At 45.8% G+C, this 20,741-nt stretch overlaps 1 protein-coding gene across 1 annotated transcript in view; it reads left to right on the forward strand.

Moving 5' to 3' along the window:
• The first annotated feature begins 368 nt into the window (after window positions 1-368).
• cep350 (centrosomal protein 350) overlaps window positions 369-20,741 on the forward strand; it is a 33,051-nt gene continuing 12,678 nt past the window's right edge. The window contains exons 1-24 of the mRNA XM_030783797.1: window positions 369-406; window positions 2,741-2,829; window positions 3,016-3,059; window positions 3,531-3,645; window positions 3,813-3,978; window positions 4,631-5,196; window positions 5,420-5,533; window positions 6,770-6,883; window positions 8,222-8,338; window positions 9,785-10,446; window positions 10,976-11,100; window positions 12,290-13,254; window positions 14,126-14,285; window positions 14,939-15,084; window positions 15,206-15,389; window positions 16,794-17,026; window positions 17,301-17,470; window positions 17,816-17,926; window positions 18,159-18,299; window positions 18,576-18,715; window positions 19,026-19,127; window positions 19,341-19,507; window positions 19,637-19,839; window positions 20,455-20,639. Coding sequence (XP_030639657.1) covers window positions 2,757-2,829; window positions 3,016-3,059; window positions 3,531-3,645; window positions 3,813-3,978; window positions 4,631-5,196; window positions 5,420-5,533; window positions 6,770-6,883; window positions 8,222-8,338; window positions 9,785-10,446; window positions 10,976-11,100; window positions 12,290-13,254; window positions 14,126-14,285; window positions 14,939-15,084; window positions 15,206-15,389; window positions 16,794-17,026; window positions 17,301-17,470; window positions 17,816-17,926; window positions 18,159-18,299; window positions 18,576-18,715; window positions 19,026-19,127; window positions 19,341-19,507; window positions 19,637-19,839; window positions 20,455-20,639 — 5,003 coding nt within the window. The 5' untranslated portion in view covers window positions 369-406; window positions 2,741-2,756. The remainder of the gene's footprint in view (window positions 407-2,740; window positions 2,830-3,015; window positions 3,060-3,530; window positions 3,646-3,812; window positions 3,979-4,630; window positions 5,197-5,419; window positions 5,534-6,769; window positions 6,884-8,221; window positions 8,339-9,784; window positions 10,447-10,975; window positions 11,101-12,289; window positions 13,255-14,125; window positions 14,286-14,938; window positions 15,085-15,205; window positions 15,390-16,793; window positions 17,027-17,300; window positions 17,471-17,815; window positions 17,927-18,158; window positions 18,300-18,575; window positions 18,716-19,025; window positions 19,128-19,340; window positions 19,508-19,636; window positions 19,840-20,454; window positions 20,640-20,741) is intronic.

Here is a 20,741-nt window from a genome sequence, read left to right on the forward strand (position 1 = left end):
ATTTGATTGATGAATAGTATGGAGTATCATCCAGCTAGGTAGCATAGAAATGCACTGTTCGCTATCTACAGTTGCCTTCCTAAAGTTGCTTAAGCGTTTGCGATGGACTTTTTTGTTGCGCTAGTGTTTGTAAGACATTAACTCAAAGTTAGTTGTCAGTAATTTTTAACTGTTTAGTTAGATCCCATGTTTCACAGTTGCGAAGTTTTTTTTTTTTAAACTGTTCAGAAGCCTTTCAGATTTGTGGTTGGCCTGTCATCTTTAAATGAAAGAGAAAGTATTCAAGAAAATACATTCTCTTTGGTGTTTCAGCATTGGGAGATCCTTGACTTGCCGGCCGACTGATGTGTCCTGCAGTCCAGAGGACAGGGCGGAATCATGTTTCTCTGAATAGAGCTGTTGGAAGGTGCGTAGCTAAGCGACTGGTAGCTTCATGATGCTTCGTCAGACAGACGACGGGCTAGTGTACCTTAAAGCTGTAGCAAGCCTTCGTATGAGTTTTCATTTATTGCCTCTCCTAACTGACAGTCTTCTTTCTTGCTTCAACTGTCTGCGCTCCTTAAGACCTAGATACTAATGGAAAGATGAGAAATGGCTCATATTAATCTGAATTAACAGATTCAGTACGGTATCATGTTATGTTGTGCCACGTAACTTAAAATAATATTGTTCAGTTTGTTTGATGGGGAAGGTGTTTGAACGAGAAAACGACATGGGAACGTTGTGTTGTTTGTAACAGTAAAATATGGTATGTTTACTCCTTTGTAACTGATATTTTAGAGTTGTTCTTCCAAGGAGCTTCCCCAGTGTTTTGAAGTTTTTTGTTTTGATAAATGCAGAAGCCCATTTTCCTGCCTTTTTTTTTTTTTTTTTTGCGCGCCGGTGTTCATTTGAAAACATCCCACATCTAAGTGGATTTGTTCTTGTTCGGTTCTTCAAAAGGAAACCTTGTTTTCTGCCCTCCTCAGTTGTCACTGCAATGATGAATGAGTTTCTCAGATCAGGCTCAGGGAAGATCGGTTGCGATTATAGTGTTTGTTGGGACTCACTGTTTTGCTGAGCACATAGATTTATGGCCTTAAATGAATATGCATTCCTTTAGACAAGGAGGAAATGTAGGAGGAAAATAGGGCAATTCGGTGTGGAAAGGAAAGTCATTTTGGGTTCTGCGGACACTGAAATTCATCGCTGTCTAGTTTACGTTGTGTTTTAGTGAGAAACTTGTCTCATAAGTCGGTCCCAAAGATCTACTAAACACGGTGTAGTGGTTCTTCAAAGCCCTCTTGAAGCCAAAATAAGCATTTTGCTCTCAAGGTCTCGTCATGCATTTTACTGTGACCACACAGCCATGTCACGAGTGGAATGAACAAAACGTGAAATACGAGGTGTCAGAATACACAAACGTTTTCCCTCAGAAGAATACTGACTTCTTTTTGTCAGGAGTTGACGGCGAAGTCACTGTTTGTTTTGTTACATCTGGGTTGGTGAAGAGCTGTTCCGATTTTTCTCTTTTAGCCTCACGCCACTTTTAAAATTTATGTTGCGGTGTCATTTTTCTGCAGTAATGTTTTGATGTAGACATAGTTTTCATCATTCCCTCTCTCCTGTTGCCTCACACACGGAGTGGGGGGGGGGGGGGGGGGTTTGCTTGGTACAAGTTGCAGAACCTGTTTTAAAACACTTCTCACCAACACTTGAAAGGTAGTCTTGTGATATAAGCCTGTGGAATGTTTTTTTTTTTTTCTTCTTCTTTTTTTTATGAGCATGTTATTAATCATGTTTATAGTCATACCCAGCAAAAGGAAAATGCTTTAAGGCTGTTCTAGTTTGAACACTGAATATCTGAGTTCGATCTGTCTTTCAAAACGGCATTCAAAGACAAAACTGTGAAGCCTGTTTGATATTGTAAAAGCGTCCGGTGATTTGCATTTGGTTAGTGACCAAGCACTTCAAAGGTTGAAATGAATGTTAAACGTTAGGACGTATTCAAAAATATTCTGATGCTTGCGTTGGCAGATTTAGTCTTTGAATATATATATTTTTTAAAAATGGCAACATGGTTCAGTTCAGAGTGGTGGTGAGTGATGTTGAGATCATCATGGATATGATCAACAGTAAGGCCAGCACACAGGTGAGTAACACATACCTGTGTTGATTTAGTGATGTCAGCTCTTTCATTCAAAATGTTATGCAAAACGAGGCAGCAATCCAAGATCTGGCCTCCTCGAGTGGCCTCTATAGTCATATTTTGCACTGTGGAGATATCATAATCATACAGCAGCTGTGTTAAGGAGAAGAATAAGCTCCTTTAAGCTCATCTGAATGCACGTTGAGTTGGGTTGAAACGCTTCAGTCTCCTCTTAAAGCTATATGACATCACCAGCCGTATTGTTCCACCTATGGAATCTCAGCCTTAATAAATATTGTTGCTTTTTCAATTGTTTTCTGTGCCTTTTAGAGGGTGTTTCTGTCTGTGTAGTTCAAACTATTTAGTAACCATGACTGTCAGTGGTCTGAGTGTGACAGTTTGTTCTTCAGCAGTATCTAATAATATCTAGTAACATTTCACTGGCTCTGAAGTTAACATTACTCAAATCGTACTACTTGCCGCTAGAATCGTGTCAGTACCACAGCAGAGTGCAAGTCCCATGTAACTATACTGTGGTTCATTTTATAAAAGCAACCACAGCCTTGGGTTCTTTGGAAATGTGCATGCTATTTTTTTTCTCCTTTCCTATAGGAGGTGAATAGGAGAAATGTGGACTCACACTCGGAGTGAGGCACCAGTCCATGCCTCCTCAATGCCTGCTGGACTGGACAACAGGAGAGGTTAGCTCCTCACCAAAGTCCTGGGGAGTCTAGTTAATGCTTTCCAAAGGACTTTTCTCATATCATTTCTAGATACAATACACTCTTGTTAAATAGAGTCTTGATAGTAAAGGCAACCAGACCATGCTGGTTAATCTACACACACCAGTTTGCTGATTTCGGTTTCAAATGTTTCTTTCTCTTTAGAGCTTTCATCTGCATTAAAGAATCTGCCTCAGACCAAAACCGCTGTAAGTATGTGTTCATTAACAGTATGTTAAAACCTAATTGTCACGGAGCCAAGAAATTTCGTTCTCATTAAATCTTATGTGCCTTCGTGTGGAGAGAGTGGAACTTGACATTTTAAAATGTAAGGGATTGTCTTGCAATATATAAGGAATTTCTCAGTAAATACCTCATATTGCTACAAAAAAAAAAAAAATTGCTGAGGTAGGCTGCAGCCCACATCAGACAGAGCTGAAGTTATAGTGTACTTCTCTAATGTGGTTAGTGGTCAAGTGCAGTCTAATGTTCGTATACGTTTCCTGTGAATTTTATTGTTTAACAGGTGTGATGAAACAGTAGCGTTTATGTCTGAAAAGCAGTACTGCAGTTTCTGACGTTTCCGACTGTCCGTCTGTCTGTCTGTGTGGTTAAAACTATTTAAGTGTAATGGCTGGGTCCTTGGTGTTTTAAAACTGCTGATTTTGAATGTCTCGTAGCTGCGCCACATTGAGAATCACCTGGAGGCTGTCCCCAGCAGCGGAGTGATGCTGGCCTCGGTCGCGGACAGCAGAAAGACATCTGGTACCGGCACGCGCAAAGTCAGTCGAAGAGGTAAGACCGACCGTACGAATACGCGCGAGACAGAAAACGTTTTCGTTCGATGCCGCGTAACTGAAAACAGTATTACGTGTTATTCCACGGTGCCTCTGGGCAGAAATGTGAGTTTTTTTTTTTTTTTTTTTTTTGGCTAACGTGAAATAAATATTTTGGCGACGCAGATGGGCAACACTCAGAAGACCCCAGCGTCGCAGCGTCTAAATCCAGAGGACGGGCCGGCCACAGTCCTGACAAGAGCTCACGCAGCCCCCTGAGAAGCACCACGCTGGATAACAACGTGAGGAAAGACAGTGGAGTGGAGTTTAAGGACCCTCTGTCTTCTTACAGGTAAAAAAAAAAAAAAAAAAACAGCTATCATAATACCTTCAGCGCTATATATTTCATCACGAGAATGAACGCTCATTAATATCTGACATGTATTGTTTTGTCTCGCATTTTGTTTAAACATCACCGTAATCAATTCACAGAGGCGGAATGATTAGTCATCCAAAACAAGAAATGAGAGAATAATATTCAACATGTATTTCAGTGAAGCGTTTGGCTTTTGCATCTGATTAGCACATGCTATTGAGAAACCTCGTTCAGTTAAAAGTGTCTGGAGTCTTTGCTGTTTGTTCTCTTAAAATACCGCAGATAGAACAGAGACTGAATGCAGGATCTGTGTTGTTGTGACTTTTCAAGGGTCTGTGTAATCCTCTTAGGCATGCTTTTTAAATGAACGTTTTTTTTTTTTTAGAGCAGAACGTTATGACAAATAACTGTCACATCTACTTGTGCAGATCCGAGTACAAAGGGCCAGGGTTCATTTAACATATGCTGTTGACATCTCCTGTTCTTGTTTTGTGGTTATTTCTGTTCACTGTTTGGTTGTTTACTTGATTTTTTCTCCCCCTTAGAGAGTCATCAGTTTACATCCTTATGTGCATAATTTTTCTTTTGAGTCCACAGTACCAGTCTTGCCTCTGTTCCTTTTATTTAGGGAACCGACAACTCCTCCGTCTGCAGCTTATCTGGAAGCCCTAGGGCTGCTACCAGAGACAAGCTGTTCTGCTCTACAGGACCCTGCACCGAGTCAGATGGTGTACCAGCGAGACACTCGTAATCAGCAGACTTTTGATCTGGACAGCACACGCTCTTCGGCGTTCGAAAGCACAGCGGTGCGCTACCTCAACGACCAGCACGCGCTCGACCTCGCCGCGGCCCGAGGCGTCGCGAGAGCCGGCGGCCCCGGCAGAGAGAGGCCGGAGCCCAGGGCCGCGGAGTCCTCCCTCCTCAACGAGATCTCCCAGGCCTCCTCCAGCCCCGGCTCTGCCTCCCACCGGCTGGAGAACCTGCGACGCAGGCAGCCCGACGACAAGCTGGAGAAGCTGAAGGAGCGGATCCGACGGCAACGCGAGCACCTGGAAGAGAGCGCGGAAAGAGACAGGCTGCTGGGATACCTGGAACAGCCGGTGGGCATCGGCGGGGCGGCGGGGGTCAACGTCACGGTACCCGCCGCTAAAGTACGAAAAGTCACAACGGCTCCTCCCCCACCGATTTACAAAGGTAAGACCTGCACAAATCATCACGTCGCTTCTAATGTCTAAAATAAGACCGGGCTCTCCGGTCCCTCTGCCGTCCCCCGTGTCGGGAAGGGCCCTTGCGGTATTGTTTTTTTTTTTTTTTTTTGGTCAAATGTTGAGACTTCTGCTTTGGCAGCTGCAGTTTTAGACACGGTTTTTGATGAAGGACCAGGTACTGTAACAGATTAGTTCAAACCCCCTTTCAGGTTTCAGCACCAGTGAAACTAAAATCCGAACTCCGGACGGGAAAGTATGGGGAGAGGAGGCGTTCCATAACCTGAGCAGAGAGATCTACAGGGACCTGACTCGTCAACTTACCGGTACGTTCCCCTATTGAACAACTCACAGGAACTGAACAACAAAACACTGACGCGTCGATACAGACAGACACGGAATCGGGGGGGGGAACTTAAAGCCCTGTTTACCTTTCAGTGGCATTGTTCTGTACAAAAATGTAATCAAGCAGCATGTCAGCTCCCTGTTCCTCTTTCACATCTGGACAGAAATGTACGTGACAGGCCTGTTTAAACCGGGCAGATGAGTAGACAACTATGCCATTTCATACCGCGTCGATTATGAAATGAAATTCGACTCGGTCCGGCGCTTTCCTAGGAATGTGAAACTGTGCGGGCTGTTCCTATGAATTGATTTTCTTTTCTTCTTTAGCGGCCATGATGTTTTTTTCTTTTCTTTTTTTTAATATCGCTGAGTTCTGAGATACACCATATGTGATACGTATGTGCTGAAGTTTACCTGGCTAACATAAATTACAACGTGATGACAAAATGGATATGTCCCGAATGAATCACGCTTGTTAGGTGAAGGAAGATTTTAACTGATGTTGGATCACCAGGGAAGGGAGTTAAACTTAGACAACATTTTTAGAAACACGTTACGGAACACTGTTAAGCAGCTCAAAGCAGTAGTACAATAAAAGAATGTTTTTAGCTTTGATACACGGCATGAGAAAGGAAGAAGCTGTATAACATAAATGAGAAGTGACGGAGTCCCTGGATTGGCAGCTCTGATTTACATGTTGTCTTCTGACTCAGGCTTTCTGGGCAAATTGCCTTGACCACAGCAGTAGCTTTTTTCGTTTTTTTTGTTTTTTTTTCTCTTTAAAACCTCTCAAACTCTGCTGAGAACATTAAAACGCATCTTACAGTCTTTTCAGACAAGGTCCTTCATACTCTTCTTTTTCACACTTCATTCTCAGCTGTCCCTGTTTACTGAAAGCGAAAGTGTTCGCAAGTCTAACTGGCTTTGTAGCTATGACAGTGTTTTTGCGTTACCCTGCGATTTTAAGCTGCGGTTTATGGTGAGGATTGAGGAAGGTTCAAAATAAATTAAAGACCATGTATAACTTAAAAAAAAAGAAAAGAAAAGAAAGTAAACTGCACTATGGAAAAGCAATAGAAACGTAGGCCAACACAGTGTTCCCAGTAAGAGGAAAAATTGCATATTTGGTGCTGCTTTCACTGTTTTTACTCGTATGCATTTGTTAGGAGTTCTTTTAACCTCCTGTAACATGGCTCTCTCTGTCTCTCAACTGTTAGAAAGCACAAAACCAAAGCAGAAGGCTCCAGAAAAGGTGAAGGAGAAGAAGCCATCCAAGCCTGTGAGAAAAATCCACAGATCAGCCTCCGTTCCAGACCCAGACACCAAAACAGGTCAGAACATACCACCCCCCCCCCCCCACCCCCCCCTCCAACTTCATAACTGATCTGGATCAACCGCTCTCGGTATTTCCTTTATGCTTCATTGTCCTGGCGAACTCTACAGACGAGAGGCAAGCCACAGCGGCCGTCCAGGCCAGCGACTAAATCAGGAGAATGTATGTGGTGCACGTGCGTGTAAAGTTCAGTGGTACTGGGGGGGGAACAAGGGACTTGTGTGTGTTTATGCCTGCACAAGCGTGCGTTGCTAAGTCCCTTATCCCAGCTGAAATTTCTAGAACGTATAGCACGCAGATTAACAAGCTGCTTACTGTGACTCAGACCGGTGCCGGAATGCTGATGCACCCCTTCACTTGCATGCATCTCAGATCTCAATAACTAAGAGCACCAGTACTGCACACTGCCTGCACTTCTGAATAGACAGACAGACAGACAGAGAGAAAGAGAGAGAGAAGAGTTGGGTTGGGTTGGGTTGGGTTTGACCCTGTCAAACAGCCTTCCAACCCTCTACGCCGGCCTCCTCTCTCATCGCAAGCTCCAAAAATAACTCCCAGAGAGAGGCTGTGATTAATGTCAGTACCGCTAGCCCTTTTTTTTTTTTTCCACACAGAGAAACAGCTGTCATTCCACACGCCTGTGAATCTACAGAATCCGATCACTCAAACAGCGCTGCTCTGGCTCTGGGCTCCGCTTAAAACGCAGCTCCTCGTGTCTGTTGTTTACATAACAAAAACTCGTCTCTGATCAGATGGAATTCGTTTTGCTGGTAGCTTTACCGAACTAGCTTAGCGTTCGTGCTAACGGAGATATTCTCTGCAAAGTTGCATCATCTCTGTAATATTTCTGTATCTCTGCTCGTAAATTAGTTGGAAAACGTTAAAAGGTGAGATCATAACTTGCAGGTGTATGGCCCTCAGTTGAAGACACTGAAATGGGAACAAAAGTGCAAACCCTTTAAATCGTGGCATAGCTTTATAATCTGCTATATTTCTTTTTATGACTCATTTTTCCTTATTCACCTTTATGGGCAATGGCATGCTGCCTTCCTGGAATTTATTTCACTCTCAAATTTAATTCAATGAATTATGCATAAAGGCGCAGTTATTAAATGTGCATGAAATTCTCAAGGATTTTTTTTCCTAGAGCTTCGCAGAGAAATTGTATTTAAATAATTCATCAGTAGATTGAAAGAAATAAAAAGTAGGCTAATATTGAATGTTATATTTGGTTTAGCGGTAAATATCCACTGCGCGGTTAAAATTTACGGTTCTATAAGCAACTCCTCATACCTGTTCTCTATATCCTGTCCTAACCCCTAAACTCTCTTTATAGCAATCAGCACGTCGTCATGGCGAGATGGACAGAGACTGGTGAAGATGATACTGGGTCCAGCGCCACGGCTGCCAAGGGAATCCCAGACTGACTCAACGGCCAGAGCCACCAGAACAGGTGTGTGTGTGTCTTCTCTGTGGCTAAAGCACACGAAACCTTTATAATGCACTTTAGACACATATAGCTTATGCTATAGATTATAACACTTCACGTTGATGACACCTCATTCAGAGCTGCATATTGCAGGAGCTGGGAGAGACACCCCCACCCCCCCCCCCCATTTTCTCAATGGGTGATTTTGCTATTCAATGTCGTCTGCTTCTTTTTCTCGCCCTCCTCTCTGTCGGGACTCTGGGTGACCGTCGTGTAGCGACACGGTTTACTGTATTTTGCGATGACACGTTCCAGTGGACGACGGTCGGGGGTTTGAAAGACCATCAATAAATAAAGACACAGGCGGCGCCTCTGGTGGGTGGGTTAGCAGACTTTGGTGAGCAGTGACCGGAATGAATAGGGATTGACCGTCTGTTTCTGACTCACTGCACAGCGCAACCCGGCCTGATTTCCCTGCGCATCTCCACACGGCCCCCGAACTAGGAGCCGTTGCATTTTCAGAAAGCCGGGTTTCTCTCGGTACATTAACGCGGGAAGAGAAATTAGCGCGTATTGTTGCTTACGACATTGCCGTCTCCGAAACATGCCCGACGTTAACTGTTTATTAGGATGTGTAATAGGCACCCTATATTTGCAACCAGGGGCTAAACCAGAGATGGAGAAGCTGAGGACGAACCGAGAGATCGGATCGCAGTTTTATTGATTTCATTTCCAGTTTAGAACGACTCATAATGGCAGCGTTCAGTTTTTCATTTCTTTCTAAAGCGTGTTCGTCAGTCCCCTGACATTTACAAGGTTGCACTCCTCCTTCTTCAATGCGTTCAGCAGTCGCCCCCCCCCCCCCCAATTGCAGCTCCTCGGTCTTTAAAACGATGTACTTCATTACCTCTAATTAAACACAGGCTAAACGATGACCAAGGACACAGTCGTGCGCTCTGTTTAGTTGGACTGTTTAGAACTACCAGCAGTGAAATAGCCTGTTGACTGTGCACATACTGTTCTGTATCGTGACTATTCATTTGAAAATGAAATTCTTTTATCAGTTCCCAGGCTCTGCTGCACTATCTTTCTGTCGTATTGATTTTCGCGGGGCGTGCGCATCCATTTTAAAACAACAGCGGACATTATTCTGACTTTATATGCAAACGTCAGATTTGAATAAATGCAGTGTTGTGCATCTTCAAAAATCCCCTAAAATTCCTGCAGTCATTCTACAATGAATCTCTCATATTCATCGCAAAATCCCCCCCCCCCCGGTTCGACTTCTTTGGATGTGTTGCTCAAAGATCATTTGATGTAATCTGAGCAGAAACTTTAATTTATGCCATCGCACAGGGGGAAAAAACACTGTTTTCAGCAAATATATTCTCTTCTGCACACGTGTGGGCGCCTGCGTGTGTCAGCTTGTTTCCTGTCACTGATTTTTTTTTTTAACGCCTCTCTTTGTAGGGCCGATGTCGAGATCCAGCTCCGATCCTCGGCCGCAACTCAATCAGAGATCCAGGCCCAGTAGCACGCAGAGATCCCGTCAACGCGGCAGGTCAGAGGAGCACGGGAGGGGATCCGAGATGTCTCAGAGCGGGTCCGCCCGCCCGGTGGGCGCGGAGAGGGAAAAGACCTCCAACGCGGACCTTCTGTCCGCGGACATCCGGGGCATCCTGGACGACCTGCAGCTAGACAGCAAGGAGGAGGAACCGAGACGGGAGAGCAGGCAGAGACGGCCGGCTTCCGCCAGTCACGCCCGGGCCTCCGCCAGGGTCTCCCGCAGCGCCAGCCCGGGTAAGGGCGCGGCCGAGGCGCCGGAACCCGCGCCCAAGAGACGGCACTACGACGCAGACACGGTACGACAGTACATGGCCCGGCAGCAGGAGGAACGCAAGCGGAGGCTGGCGGAAGAACGCAGAGCCCAGAGGGAGGAGACGGAACGAAAGAACAAACGACTGCAGGAGCTGTATAAACGACAGAGAGAAGGCGTGGCCAAAGCGCACGCCGTCCCTGACAGCCCGGCCCACAAACGACTCCAGGAAACCTACACCAAGCTATTGCTGGAGCAAGCCCAACTGGGAGAAGAGCTCCCCTGTGCCCCAGCACCAACAATTGTCAGTCAACAGGTACATTCATAGCAGACTAAAGACGGGAGTTTACTGACACGCAGTTTCAGGGTGTCGGGCGGGCCAACGCACCATTCCTGGACCGCGTTTGCTAACCCGCATGGGAATGTTTGCTAACTCCTGTTAGTCAAATCATTTCAGGAATGTTGGCTAAATCACATTAGCTCGGCCCTGGCAAATGGGGAAAACATGAGGCAGAAGCTATGGGAATAAATATCCCATTCAGAGCCTGATAGTTATGGTACCCTGGAGCAAAGTAATTAACGACACATTGAGCCATGGCTCTACGGTTGACCCTGTATCAGTGACCCTTCGTCCTGCCTCGCTTCCAGATTTATCCAGTACTGCATCTCTGTGCCATCACGTTGTAAAGAACCATAAATTAAAATAGTGTGGGATGTGTATGATACTGCTTTTCATTTACGTCAATGATTGTTCGTTATTTGTTTTTAATTTATAGCGCCCTTATCTGATATTGTGTAAATAATGTGGGGTTTTTTGTTGTTGGTTTTTGTTTTCCCCCTCATAGCTGAGGCCCCTGTACCAGCCGTCTGGAGAGTCAGACAAAGAGAACAAGAGACAGGACCGGCCTCAGAGTGCTTCCTCCAGCAGTGACCTGTCTCTGCACGAGCACCAGCCACAGCCGCTCTCCAGGTCTGTCTCTCTCTCTCTCACACACACACACACACACACACACAGCTACAGAACTTAAAGATTTTAAGATCGCATTCAACGCAGCAAGTAAAGTTTTCTTTGTGTTGGAAAGAGAAGGACTACACGTTATTGTTGATCTCCCTTTTCCTAAACCTGTGTTTTTGCGTGGTATACTGTGACTGGCTGAAAGCAGAGATGCAGAGTGTAGGATGAACTGGATATATTTATATATGTGGGTATTTGCTTTAGTTGGGAAGTCGCACCCTCATAAACACACACATATTCAGTCTCATCACAAGTGTTTTGGATAACACAGAAACAGGAGATTCCATAGTCTAATGCTGGAGTTGACAGCCCCCTCCTGCTCTTCCATATGCCGTCATAGCTTAGGGAGACTTTTGCTCCTCTGTGGTGGCTCGCGTCAGATTCACCTGGTCGGGGCTCCAGTGGAGGATTGTTCAGGGTGTCTCAGTGAAGTGGAGTGCATTAAAGCAATCAAAACCTGCCTAAGAGAAGGAGAGATAGGAACATTCCCGTTCGACAGCCTTGACGTTTACACCAACATTATCCGGCTAACTGAGAAATCGTGCATAGTTTTATACCCCACTGGTCTAACATCGACTTAGTTGCGACGTGAGGGAGTGTTGTTTGTTACCAACCCTTGTCTGTAACCATGGACACTCTAAGAGCAGATTATACGCAGTAGAGTAGATCTAAGAGTAGATTATACACAGTTATGCCAAAAACAGATGTTCGGGTGCTAATTTATGTGCTGTACGAAACTGTATGTGTTGAGTAGTTGGAAAAATGGACTTGGACCATTCAGAGAATGTAAAGGTATGAGATGTACTTTGGCTATGTATATCATAGGGGAAACTTACTCCTGTTACTAGGCTGTTTTCAGCCTTTATCGTTGGCGCCTGTACAGTCAGCTGACTGTAAACTGAGGTTGTATTTTTTTGGCTTTATTTAGTGAACTTCCCCCAGAGCGATAGTGAAATGAGTCCTAATCAAAACATTACGCGTCGAAAATATCTTATCTTAAAATGCAATTTTAAGAAAATGTTCAGTTGTTTTTAGATTGCTTTAAGGTTTTCTAAATGCAAGAAGAGATAAAACATTGGTAATGAAACAGCAAGGCAGTTGTTAGCTGGGAAGATAACGTTCTCGCATGCCTCCCTCCCATTAGGAATGACCTGGGAATAGCAGGATCGTCTTGGATGCAGCCGGACTGGTGTAACCCTGCTGTTGTTAGGAACAGCGGTCCTCTGGCACCCCCCTCAGGCCAGCTATTTACCCGTCTCCTAAATCTGGACTCTGAGCCTACAGTACCAGACAGGGACGGCACGCACGCCAGGTCTCACCCGGCCGCCTTTGGCGGCCCTGCGGCGGACTCAAGCCGAAGCAAGATGAGCCGCATCGAGGCCCTGAGGGCCACGGCGACCTCGCTGTCGAGCCGCATCGAGAGCGAGGCCCGGAAACTCGCCGGGGCCGGCGTCAACTACGGCTGCGCCCACGACATGGGCACCGGCCTCCCGACGCAACCGCAAGAGGAACACCGCTGGGCCAAACTAGCGAGCCCCCCCGTGAAAGAGGGCTCGTCCGACCCGGACGACCTGGCGCTGAAGATCCGGCAGCTGCTGAGCGCCGGCCACACCACGTACGACGGGGTTCTCCCGGGAGCGGGGAACTTACACAGCTTCAGAGATCAACGCGAGAGAGGTACGGACGCAGGGGACCTCCAGTCTACGGCCGCCCGCTCCCCCCCCACCTTCCGAAACCAGTCTGAGCGGCACCTGCGGACCCCCCCTCATAACACATTTAAAAACAACCACCTGGACTCCAGCGGAGGGTCCATCAGCGAGGGGCCGCTGCTTAGCGAGGGCAGTCCGTCAGAAGGGGCCGGAAGTCCCCGCGACAGCCTGGAACGGGTGCCGAAAGCAGCTCAGCACTTTGGGGCGACGGACTTCTGCGCCGCCCAGCACAACGGCTTTGACCAAATCTCCCGCTTCCAGAGGGAGGCGGAGAAATACTCGGCGTACAACGCCGGCCCAATGACGCGGGAGAGCAAAGGTCCGTGGGAGGAGCTAGCGAAGGGAAGCCCGCACAGCGTCATCAATATATTCACCAAGAACCTCAACAGCTACAACAAAGGTGAGTCATTATTGTCATCTGTTGACAGGGACGTCAATCCCAGTTGACGTATAGGCTCATTAAAACCCCTTTATCACTGTTTATACCCCAGGTCCTCCAGCATACCTGCTTTTTTATTGTCACTTTCAAACACTTGTTAAAACCACATTGATTTATTCTGGCTTTATCAGTGTGAATGATGACTTTCCAGACAAGCAAATTTTAAAATATCAAGTGGGTGCAAAGAGAAAAGAAAAGGGAAAAAGGAACCAATTGTTTCCTGTGCAGAAACCCTTTTCTGTAATGCCAACAATCTTGTTTGTTCTCTCAGAGGACATGATAAATTAGCAACTTTTACTGTTGGCCTTTAAGACAGGAATGCCTGACTCACCTGCGAAAGTGGTAGCTTACATGGAGTTATTCAATGAATTTCAAAATTTGAATCACAAAAACTGTAAGCATTAGTCTATTAAAATCATAAGCATTAGTCTATTAAAATAACATATCAGAACGATTTTGCTCAAAAAAGTGTAATTCCAAGGAGGCGTTAAAAATAAGCACGTATGTCAACATGAGAGACATTTCCACTGAACAGTCAGCACGGGAGGGCTGTTTCCAGGGCAGATTAATTAAACCTATGAGTATTCAAACCACTCCAAGCTTCTGAGGAATTGTCATCATTCTATAATCCCACATATTGTTCCTGCGAAAAGGCAGAGATTACAACAATGTTTTTGCTGTCTGTCCATCTACCTATCTAAATATATATATATTTATACACACACACATATTAGTGAGCAAAAACACTACTGTAATCTCTGCAGTCGTGTTTCTTTTATAATTATAGGTTACATTAGAGCGTAATCTTTTATCGTTTTTTTCCCCTTCTCAGTGATGGAAGAGAGAGGTGAGAGGGGTTCCCCTGCAGTGTGTTCCAACCTCTCCGTCGCCAACTCGCTCGACGGTGCGGCGTACGAGGATGACTTCATATCGTCCCACGGCAGCGGAGATGTCAGTCATTCATCAGCCAAGAGAACGCCGAACGGACTCAGGTAGGACACCGTTCCACAACTGTCTCTCAAAAAAATATGGTTTATATGGGCGGAGGTAAGTGAGTTTTAATACTGATCGGAAATGCGTTGCCGATATGTTACTGCCCGTGCTAACATCCTCTATTTGTTTAAAGCTTAGAGATGAGAATGCATTAAAAGCAATTAGCTTGTTTATTTGGGTTAATGCCAAGGATAGTCACACTTGCCAAAAAACAATAGACTGAATTTAGTAACCAGAAATGGATAATTGCTCTACAGCTGTTAACCACTAGGTGGCACTCATGAGGTGTAAGCGTTTATTTTGGGTGTTTTGAATATTTTGATCTTATGTACCCTGGCTTTTTGCTTCCTGAGGCAGAGTATTTTTCAGTATTTGACAATTTTTTTTTCTTCTTAAGCTTTGCGCTAAGCTTTTCTCACCTCCAAGGAGCAGAACATATTACCGGTACTTTTTTGATTATCAACCGGTCGTGGCCCTAAGAAATCACTTAACCTTAACTCAGATCTCAAGTACACGCCCTTTTTGTTCAGGCAGCGTTGAAATATCCCTACTACTTGTTCCCTTCACACTGGGAACATGTACCAGATTCTGAAGTAAAGAAGACATGTTGATTGTTGCTATTTGAAGTGTATCCGTTCTTTCTCTTCAGCAGTGATCACATTGTGAACAGCCCTGCTGAAGAGGCTCTGAGAGGCAGGTCTGCGTACGAGCCCAGAGCCTCGGATCTGCTCCCCCAGCGCTCCTCAGGCTCCACTCCAGTCTCCTCGCCGCGCTCAGACAGCTCCGTCTCCAAGAGAGGTTAGAGTCCACTTACACCCTTCTTAACACGTCCTGTAGGAAAGGCGCATTATATAACTCCACTTGCCTGAAGCTGTCGGTACACCGAGTTGATTTTTATAACTTCCTGTCCGCCCCGCAGCTTCCGAAAAGGTTGTGGAGCGCCCCCTGGTGGAGGGATTAAGGAGCGTGTCGTCTCTGGCCTCGGATCTCATGTCTAACGGTTCCAGGAGAGGAGGCTCTGAGAGGGGCTCTGCCCGCAGCTCTGTTAGAGGAACAGACACGGATAGCACACTAGGGGGCGCCTCAGTCCCATCTATTCACAGGTAAGAAACTCAACTCTCGAAGTATTTAAATCCATCCCCCCTGTCCCCACCCCCCATGAACTGTCAATGGCTCCCTCTGTGTGTAGCTTTTTTTAGTAACGAGTCAAATAGCTTTTATTCCTGTTCCCTGTTTTGGAACATTAATAACTAATAATAATTTAGCCAATGGTTTCTTAACTAGGTTCTAAAGGACAATGAACTTCAGGTCTTGTAGTTGAAGTTTTAAGCGGCCTTGTCGTTACAGTTAATTTGTCTGAGAACTGTATTTGCCTTTGCACTTCACAGCCACTCCAGTGGTGGTTTTTCAGAATTTTTTTCCTAGGACTTTCCTATGACTTTTCCCTCCACACAGTCAGTGATTTTAATAAAAATTTTTATGTTTGGCAAACTCGCACCTTAATAACCACTCAGCAGCAATCTGAATTTCTCATTCATGAAGGTGCTTGTATTGTGAAGGAGGTAATTGCTCTTGCCTAAACGTTAATTAGTAAAATCGTCATCGAAGCACTTGAGAACGCTTCCAGTGAAAACAGGAAGCCACTTGTGGATCTGCCCGAGGCTGAAATGTTTAGGTGCGGAGTACCGCTGGGTCAGGAGCAGCAGCAGGAGCAGCAGCAGCATGAGGAGGTGGAGAAGGAGGCCAGTCGCACACACACTGGCCCTTTTGTTTGTGCCGTGCGGTGGTCAGATATCTCCACTGCAAGTCAGGCGTGTTGCCAGGGAGACCTTTTTTTTTTTTTTTAAACCGTGTCATTTGAGCCTCCCAGTGGCATTCGTTGAAACCGACATGGCAGATTCCCTCCATACCTTACCGTGCGTTCACTGTGAGAATACTGCCATTCAGGGCTCCATTTCCAAACACTGCCGGTGAACTGCGGTTAGTCATTACCGAGCGACTGCCAACAAGCGTATGCAGCTGCAGTTTTTTGGTATTTAGTAAAATAGGACTTTATGGTAACTTTTTTCTGGGCGGCATTTATTTATTTATTTATTCATTCATTTTTAAATACCTTCCCTGGATTTAGGGCTATCTTGTCAATCATCTTTGAGGCCTTTCCTTCCTCATTCCAAGCAACACAGAATCTTCCTTGTTCTAGTTTTGGGATATTTCTGCCCTGAAAGCTGTTTGAGACCTAGATTCAACTGACTGATATGTCTTAAGATTTTCCACAGATTTTTTTTTTTTTCATTGGTTGAAGTTTTTGAAGTTGATTTTAATCAAATTGTGACCGAATATAACTTACTCATGCAGAAGAGCATGTTAATAAGCACATGATTTTAGGGCCTCGTAGTCATTAAACAGCTGCCCCCCCCCTCCGGCCTTTACATAAGTGAAGCTCATTGGTAAAGTGGAAAATAATAAATTGTGTTTCTTTGTGGTCTCTTCTCACCCTGTTTAATTAGTTTGGGATCTGAGAGTAAGAGGTCCCCCAGAAGCCCCGTTGGTACCCCGTCCGCTTCTCCAATCGGCTCTGCGTCCCCGAGGGTGTCACCAGGCAGCGGCTCTCCTCCAGGAGCAGTTAGTAAAGGCTCAGGCTCCCCGCACGCTACCCAACCCAGATCCTCCTCGTCCTCCTCGTCCACAGTCAGAGGAAAAACATTTGCTCCACCCAGTGGAGCGGAGCCTCACCCTCCAGGTATACACAGAAACAACGTCATCGATAAATACAATGTGAATGAGAAGAAGCTGGCTTTCATTCACACAATCTCATCGTGCTGTGTAATTATTGTTCACACATTAGTGTGTATTATGCATCACAATGGCCATGCTGTCATAGTTCTGTTTGTCTGTTTATGACTGGTCACGGAGGTAGACGGTCAGTAAGGGATATGTGGCCGGTCCATTTCATACTGTGTGTGTGGTCCCATGTGAAGTTAAGTGATGTTCGGACTATGACGCCTCTCTTTCAGCCTCGGGCGAGCTGCAGTTCAACCCAGCGGCGCTCCACCAGCGTTTCTCTGCTGAGTTCAGCTATCTGGACGCAGTGGAGGAGTCTGTCAGACAGCTGAGCGATGCAGAGCGTGTACGCGGCGTGTGTCTCGCTCAGCAGGAGAGTGTATCCCTCGCTCAGATACTGAAGGTGAAGGCGAGCTTTCAACGCTGTTAATATTAAACAAACAAATAAACAAGTAAAACAGAGTTTCTTAATGCCGACTGTGAAGAGCCAAAGTTGTTTTTTTTCTTCTTTTTTTTCAGTAGAAGGTTTTTTGACTTACAAGCCTGTTGGACCTTTTGAAGTACTTTTTATATGAGAGCGTTTATGCCCAAATGCCCAAACACACTTTGCTACATTAGTTTAGCTTAGTCCAGTTGTTAATTGAATTTCAGATGAGAAACTTTATGCAGACTTTAGATAGTAAACTTTTCTGTTTCTACAGTCAACGGAAGTGAGCTTGACATTCATATTTGACCTCTGGCCCTTCAGGCACAGCAGCAGAGGCACGAGCGTGACCTTTACATGCTGAAGATGAAGGCGGAGCAGGAGGCCTTGGAGACCAAACGGCAACTAGAGGAGACGAGACAGAGAGCTGCACGGGTATGCAGAGCACGCACGTACACAAAAAAAAAAACATTTAAGAGCTTTTCAGTGCTTTGTGAATGTATTATCCATATGTCTTTATGGTTTTTGTTTATATAGATCACATGATTTGATCCTTTTTCATTTTTTTTTTCAGACTGAGCAGACAAAGAGTACATTTTCAGTATTGCCATCTTGAACCTTGTGCAGCTATGAATAACCTGTGTGTGTGTGTGTTTGCCTTTTCCAGGCTCACGCAGAGCTGCAGGAGAGCATGGTGCAGGCCCAGCACGCGGCTTTGGGAGGCCTGCACGAGACAGCCAGTAAAATGATCAGCCAGCAGGCTGAGGCAGCACGCAACACCGCCGACGCCGCCCGCCACATCAGAGAGGTCACCCACCCACTTCCCTTTCGCTTTCCACTCAAACCCCAGCAATTAATAACCCCACCACAAGCGTTACGGTTTTATTTCATATTTATTTAACATTGTAAATATTTAACACGGCGAACTGATATCGCAGGAGCGTTTTTTAAAATGAGATTCTTCTCCCAGAACGACCGCTACTTTCATTTCGAAGTCGGTTTCTCACCGAGGCCAGCTGTGGGGTTTAGTCAGTAGATTTGCTGACTGGTCGTGTTTTTGTTTTTTTTTCTCTCTCTCCTCCAGATGACGGAACTGGCCCGCTCTCAGATCGCAGGGGCTCTAACCGTCCCAGCGCCTCCCGCCACCAACGCTCTTTACGAGAACCAGGGCCAAGAACAGCACGGCTTTGTAAAACAGCTCCATTCACACACAGATACAGACAGGTAGAGAAGCACCATTCTCACCGCTGTTAAAATACATTGCTTCTCCTCTTTAACTATCAAAACATACCTGCTACAGAGGAGAGATCATGTTTGTGAGATTTAGACCGCATTTTTGTTTGTAATGTGCATTAAAACTCATGTTTCATGAGAACGCCTTAATTTTTCTTTACTGCATCAGCATAGCTGCAAAACAAAAATAAACTAAACGTGTGTTTTTCCTTTACATGGAAATAAACCAGAGAGTCCATTTCACATTAGTCAGCGCTTTTCACATATCTTAGCGTTAAATAACAATTCTCACTCCCGGCAGCTCTAAGAGTGCGGCATCTCCGGGAAGAACCAGATCAGATGGTCCAGCCACACCCCTAGACAGTCTCTCAGGATCCATACCATCCAGGAGACCCACAATCAGGTAACAAGACACTTTTAATCCTGAGGGTTTTTTTTTTTTATGTTTAGGCTCAACAAAAGTTAGGCTTTTTTTCTTTCCCGTTTTACCAGCAACTTCTTGTAGTTTGATCCGTGGCGCTGTAACCTTGGTTCTGTGAGGTTATACGATGTCGATCTCTGTAAGCTTTTCCTGGTATAGTGGATGTGTTTATGTTTAAATACTCTCTGACCTCAGCGGCGGTGGCAGCAGTAACAGTGCTTCGGCGGGGTCATCTGATCACAGAGACAGGAGTACAGGGAGCAGAAAAGCCGCTGTCAGCTGTTCAGTGGAAGAAGAGGTCCACACCGCAGCAGACGAGTCCATCCGCACTGATAGTGCCCCTTCCTTGGTCGATGAAAAGGGTAAGCCCCTCAAAAAAGACACACATAATGAAAGATTAGCTCATAAACATGTAACAGCAAGACATATGGGTGGAACATGTTGTTCCTGGAACATTTCCAGAAAGTTCTCGCTCTGTCTCCCCTTATCAGGAGACAGCACCTCAGTAGCCTCCGAGTACTCGCTGAAGTTTGACGAGTCCATGACGGAGGACGAGATTGAGGAGCAGTCGTTCCGCTCACTGCTTCCCTCAGAGGCCCACCGCAGAGGGACGATGGAGAAGAGGCACAGCCCGCGTGGAGAGCCGGACGACGACCGCGGTCGAGAAAGACCCTCTCCTCACGACCACTCAAAGGTGAACTGGTCTCCCACTTTAACAGAGCCCAAACGAGTAAGATTTCCCAAGTTCACAACCCATTTGCACACTCTGTCCCTCATTTAATGCCCTTGAACCCTTCTGATAAAATATTGCCATTTGTGCAAGGCATGTCATTAAATATAATGGTCAGTTCATGACTTTGGGGCTTTTGGAGGAACTTAATATTTGCCTGAGTGCAGTATGGAAAGTAAAAGACCACAGTCAGGGTAGCCAAGGCCCTGGAGAATTCTCACACCTAGCTGTTACACACTAAGCCGATCTGGACCCCTGCCTGCTGCATACCACACATTTCAGCTGTTCCATTTTACAAGAGCCTCACTGACCTGTGGACCGCACTTCCCATGAGCGCCACAGCCAAAGCTAGCTGTCGTGGAGTTAACGAGGCAATGGAGTATGTAGGCTGGCTGGCAACCATTTATTTACCATCGTGTGTTTTTCCATGGTCACTGTTTACTCTAGTGTGGGCTTAGATGCAGGATAAGAACTTTGTATCTATCTGTGCGTGGGTGACTCACCGTCATCTTATGTGCCCCTTTATCTCCACAACACAAACACACATACTTACGCGCGTCCAAATTCCACATCTGGCAGGACGGTAGCATGGCTTTCTCCAGCGGGCAGGACAGCTTCTCTAAGTTCACCATGGAGATGGTGCGTCAGTACATGAAAGAGGAGGAGGTGCGTGCCCAGCACCAGAGCTCCCTGCTGCGTCTGCGTCAGAGGGCCCTGAAGGAGAAGACCAAAGCCGAACTGGCCTGGTTGGAACATCAGAAAAGGCACGGCCGCATACCGCAAGCAATACATCTCTTTATTTTGACATATGTCACTGTCCCAGTCTCCCCACCTCAACTTCACTTTCTCACTAGGACATGCCAGTT

The sequence above is a fragment of the Chanos chanos genome, chromosome 9 (assembly GCF_902362185.1).
Source record: "Chanos chanos chromosome 9, fChaCha1.1, whole genome shotgun sequence".
Lineage (NCBI taxonomy): Eukaryota > Metazoa > Chordata > Actinopteri > Gonorynchiformes > Chanidae > Chanos > Chanos chanos.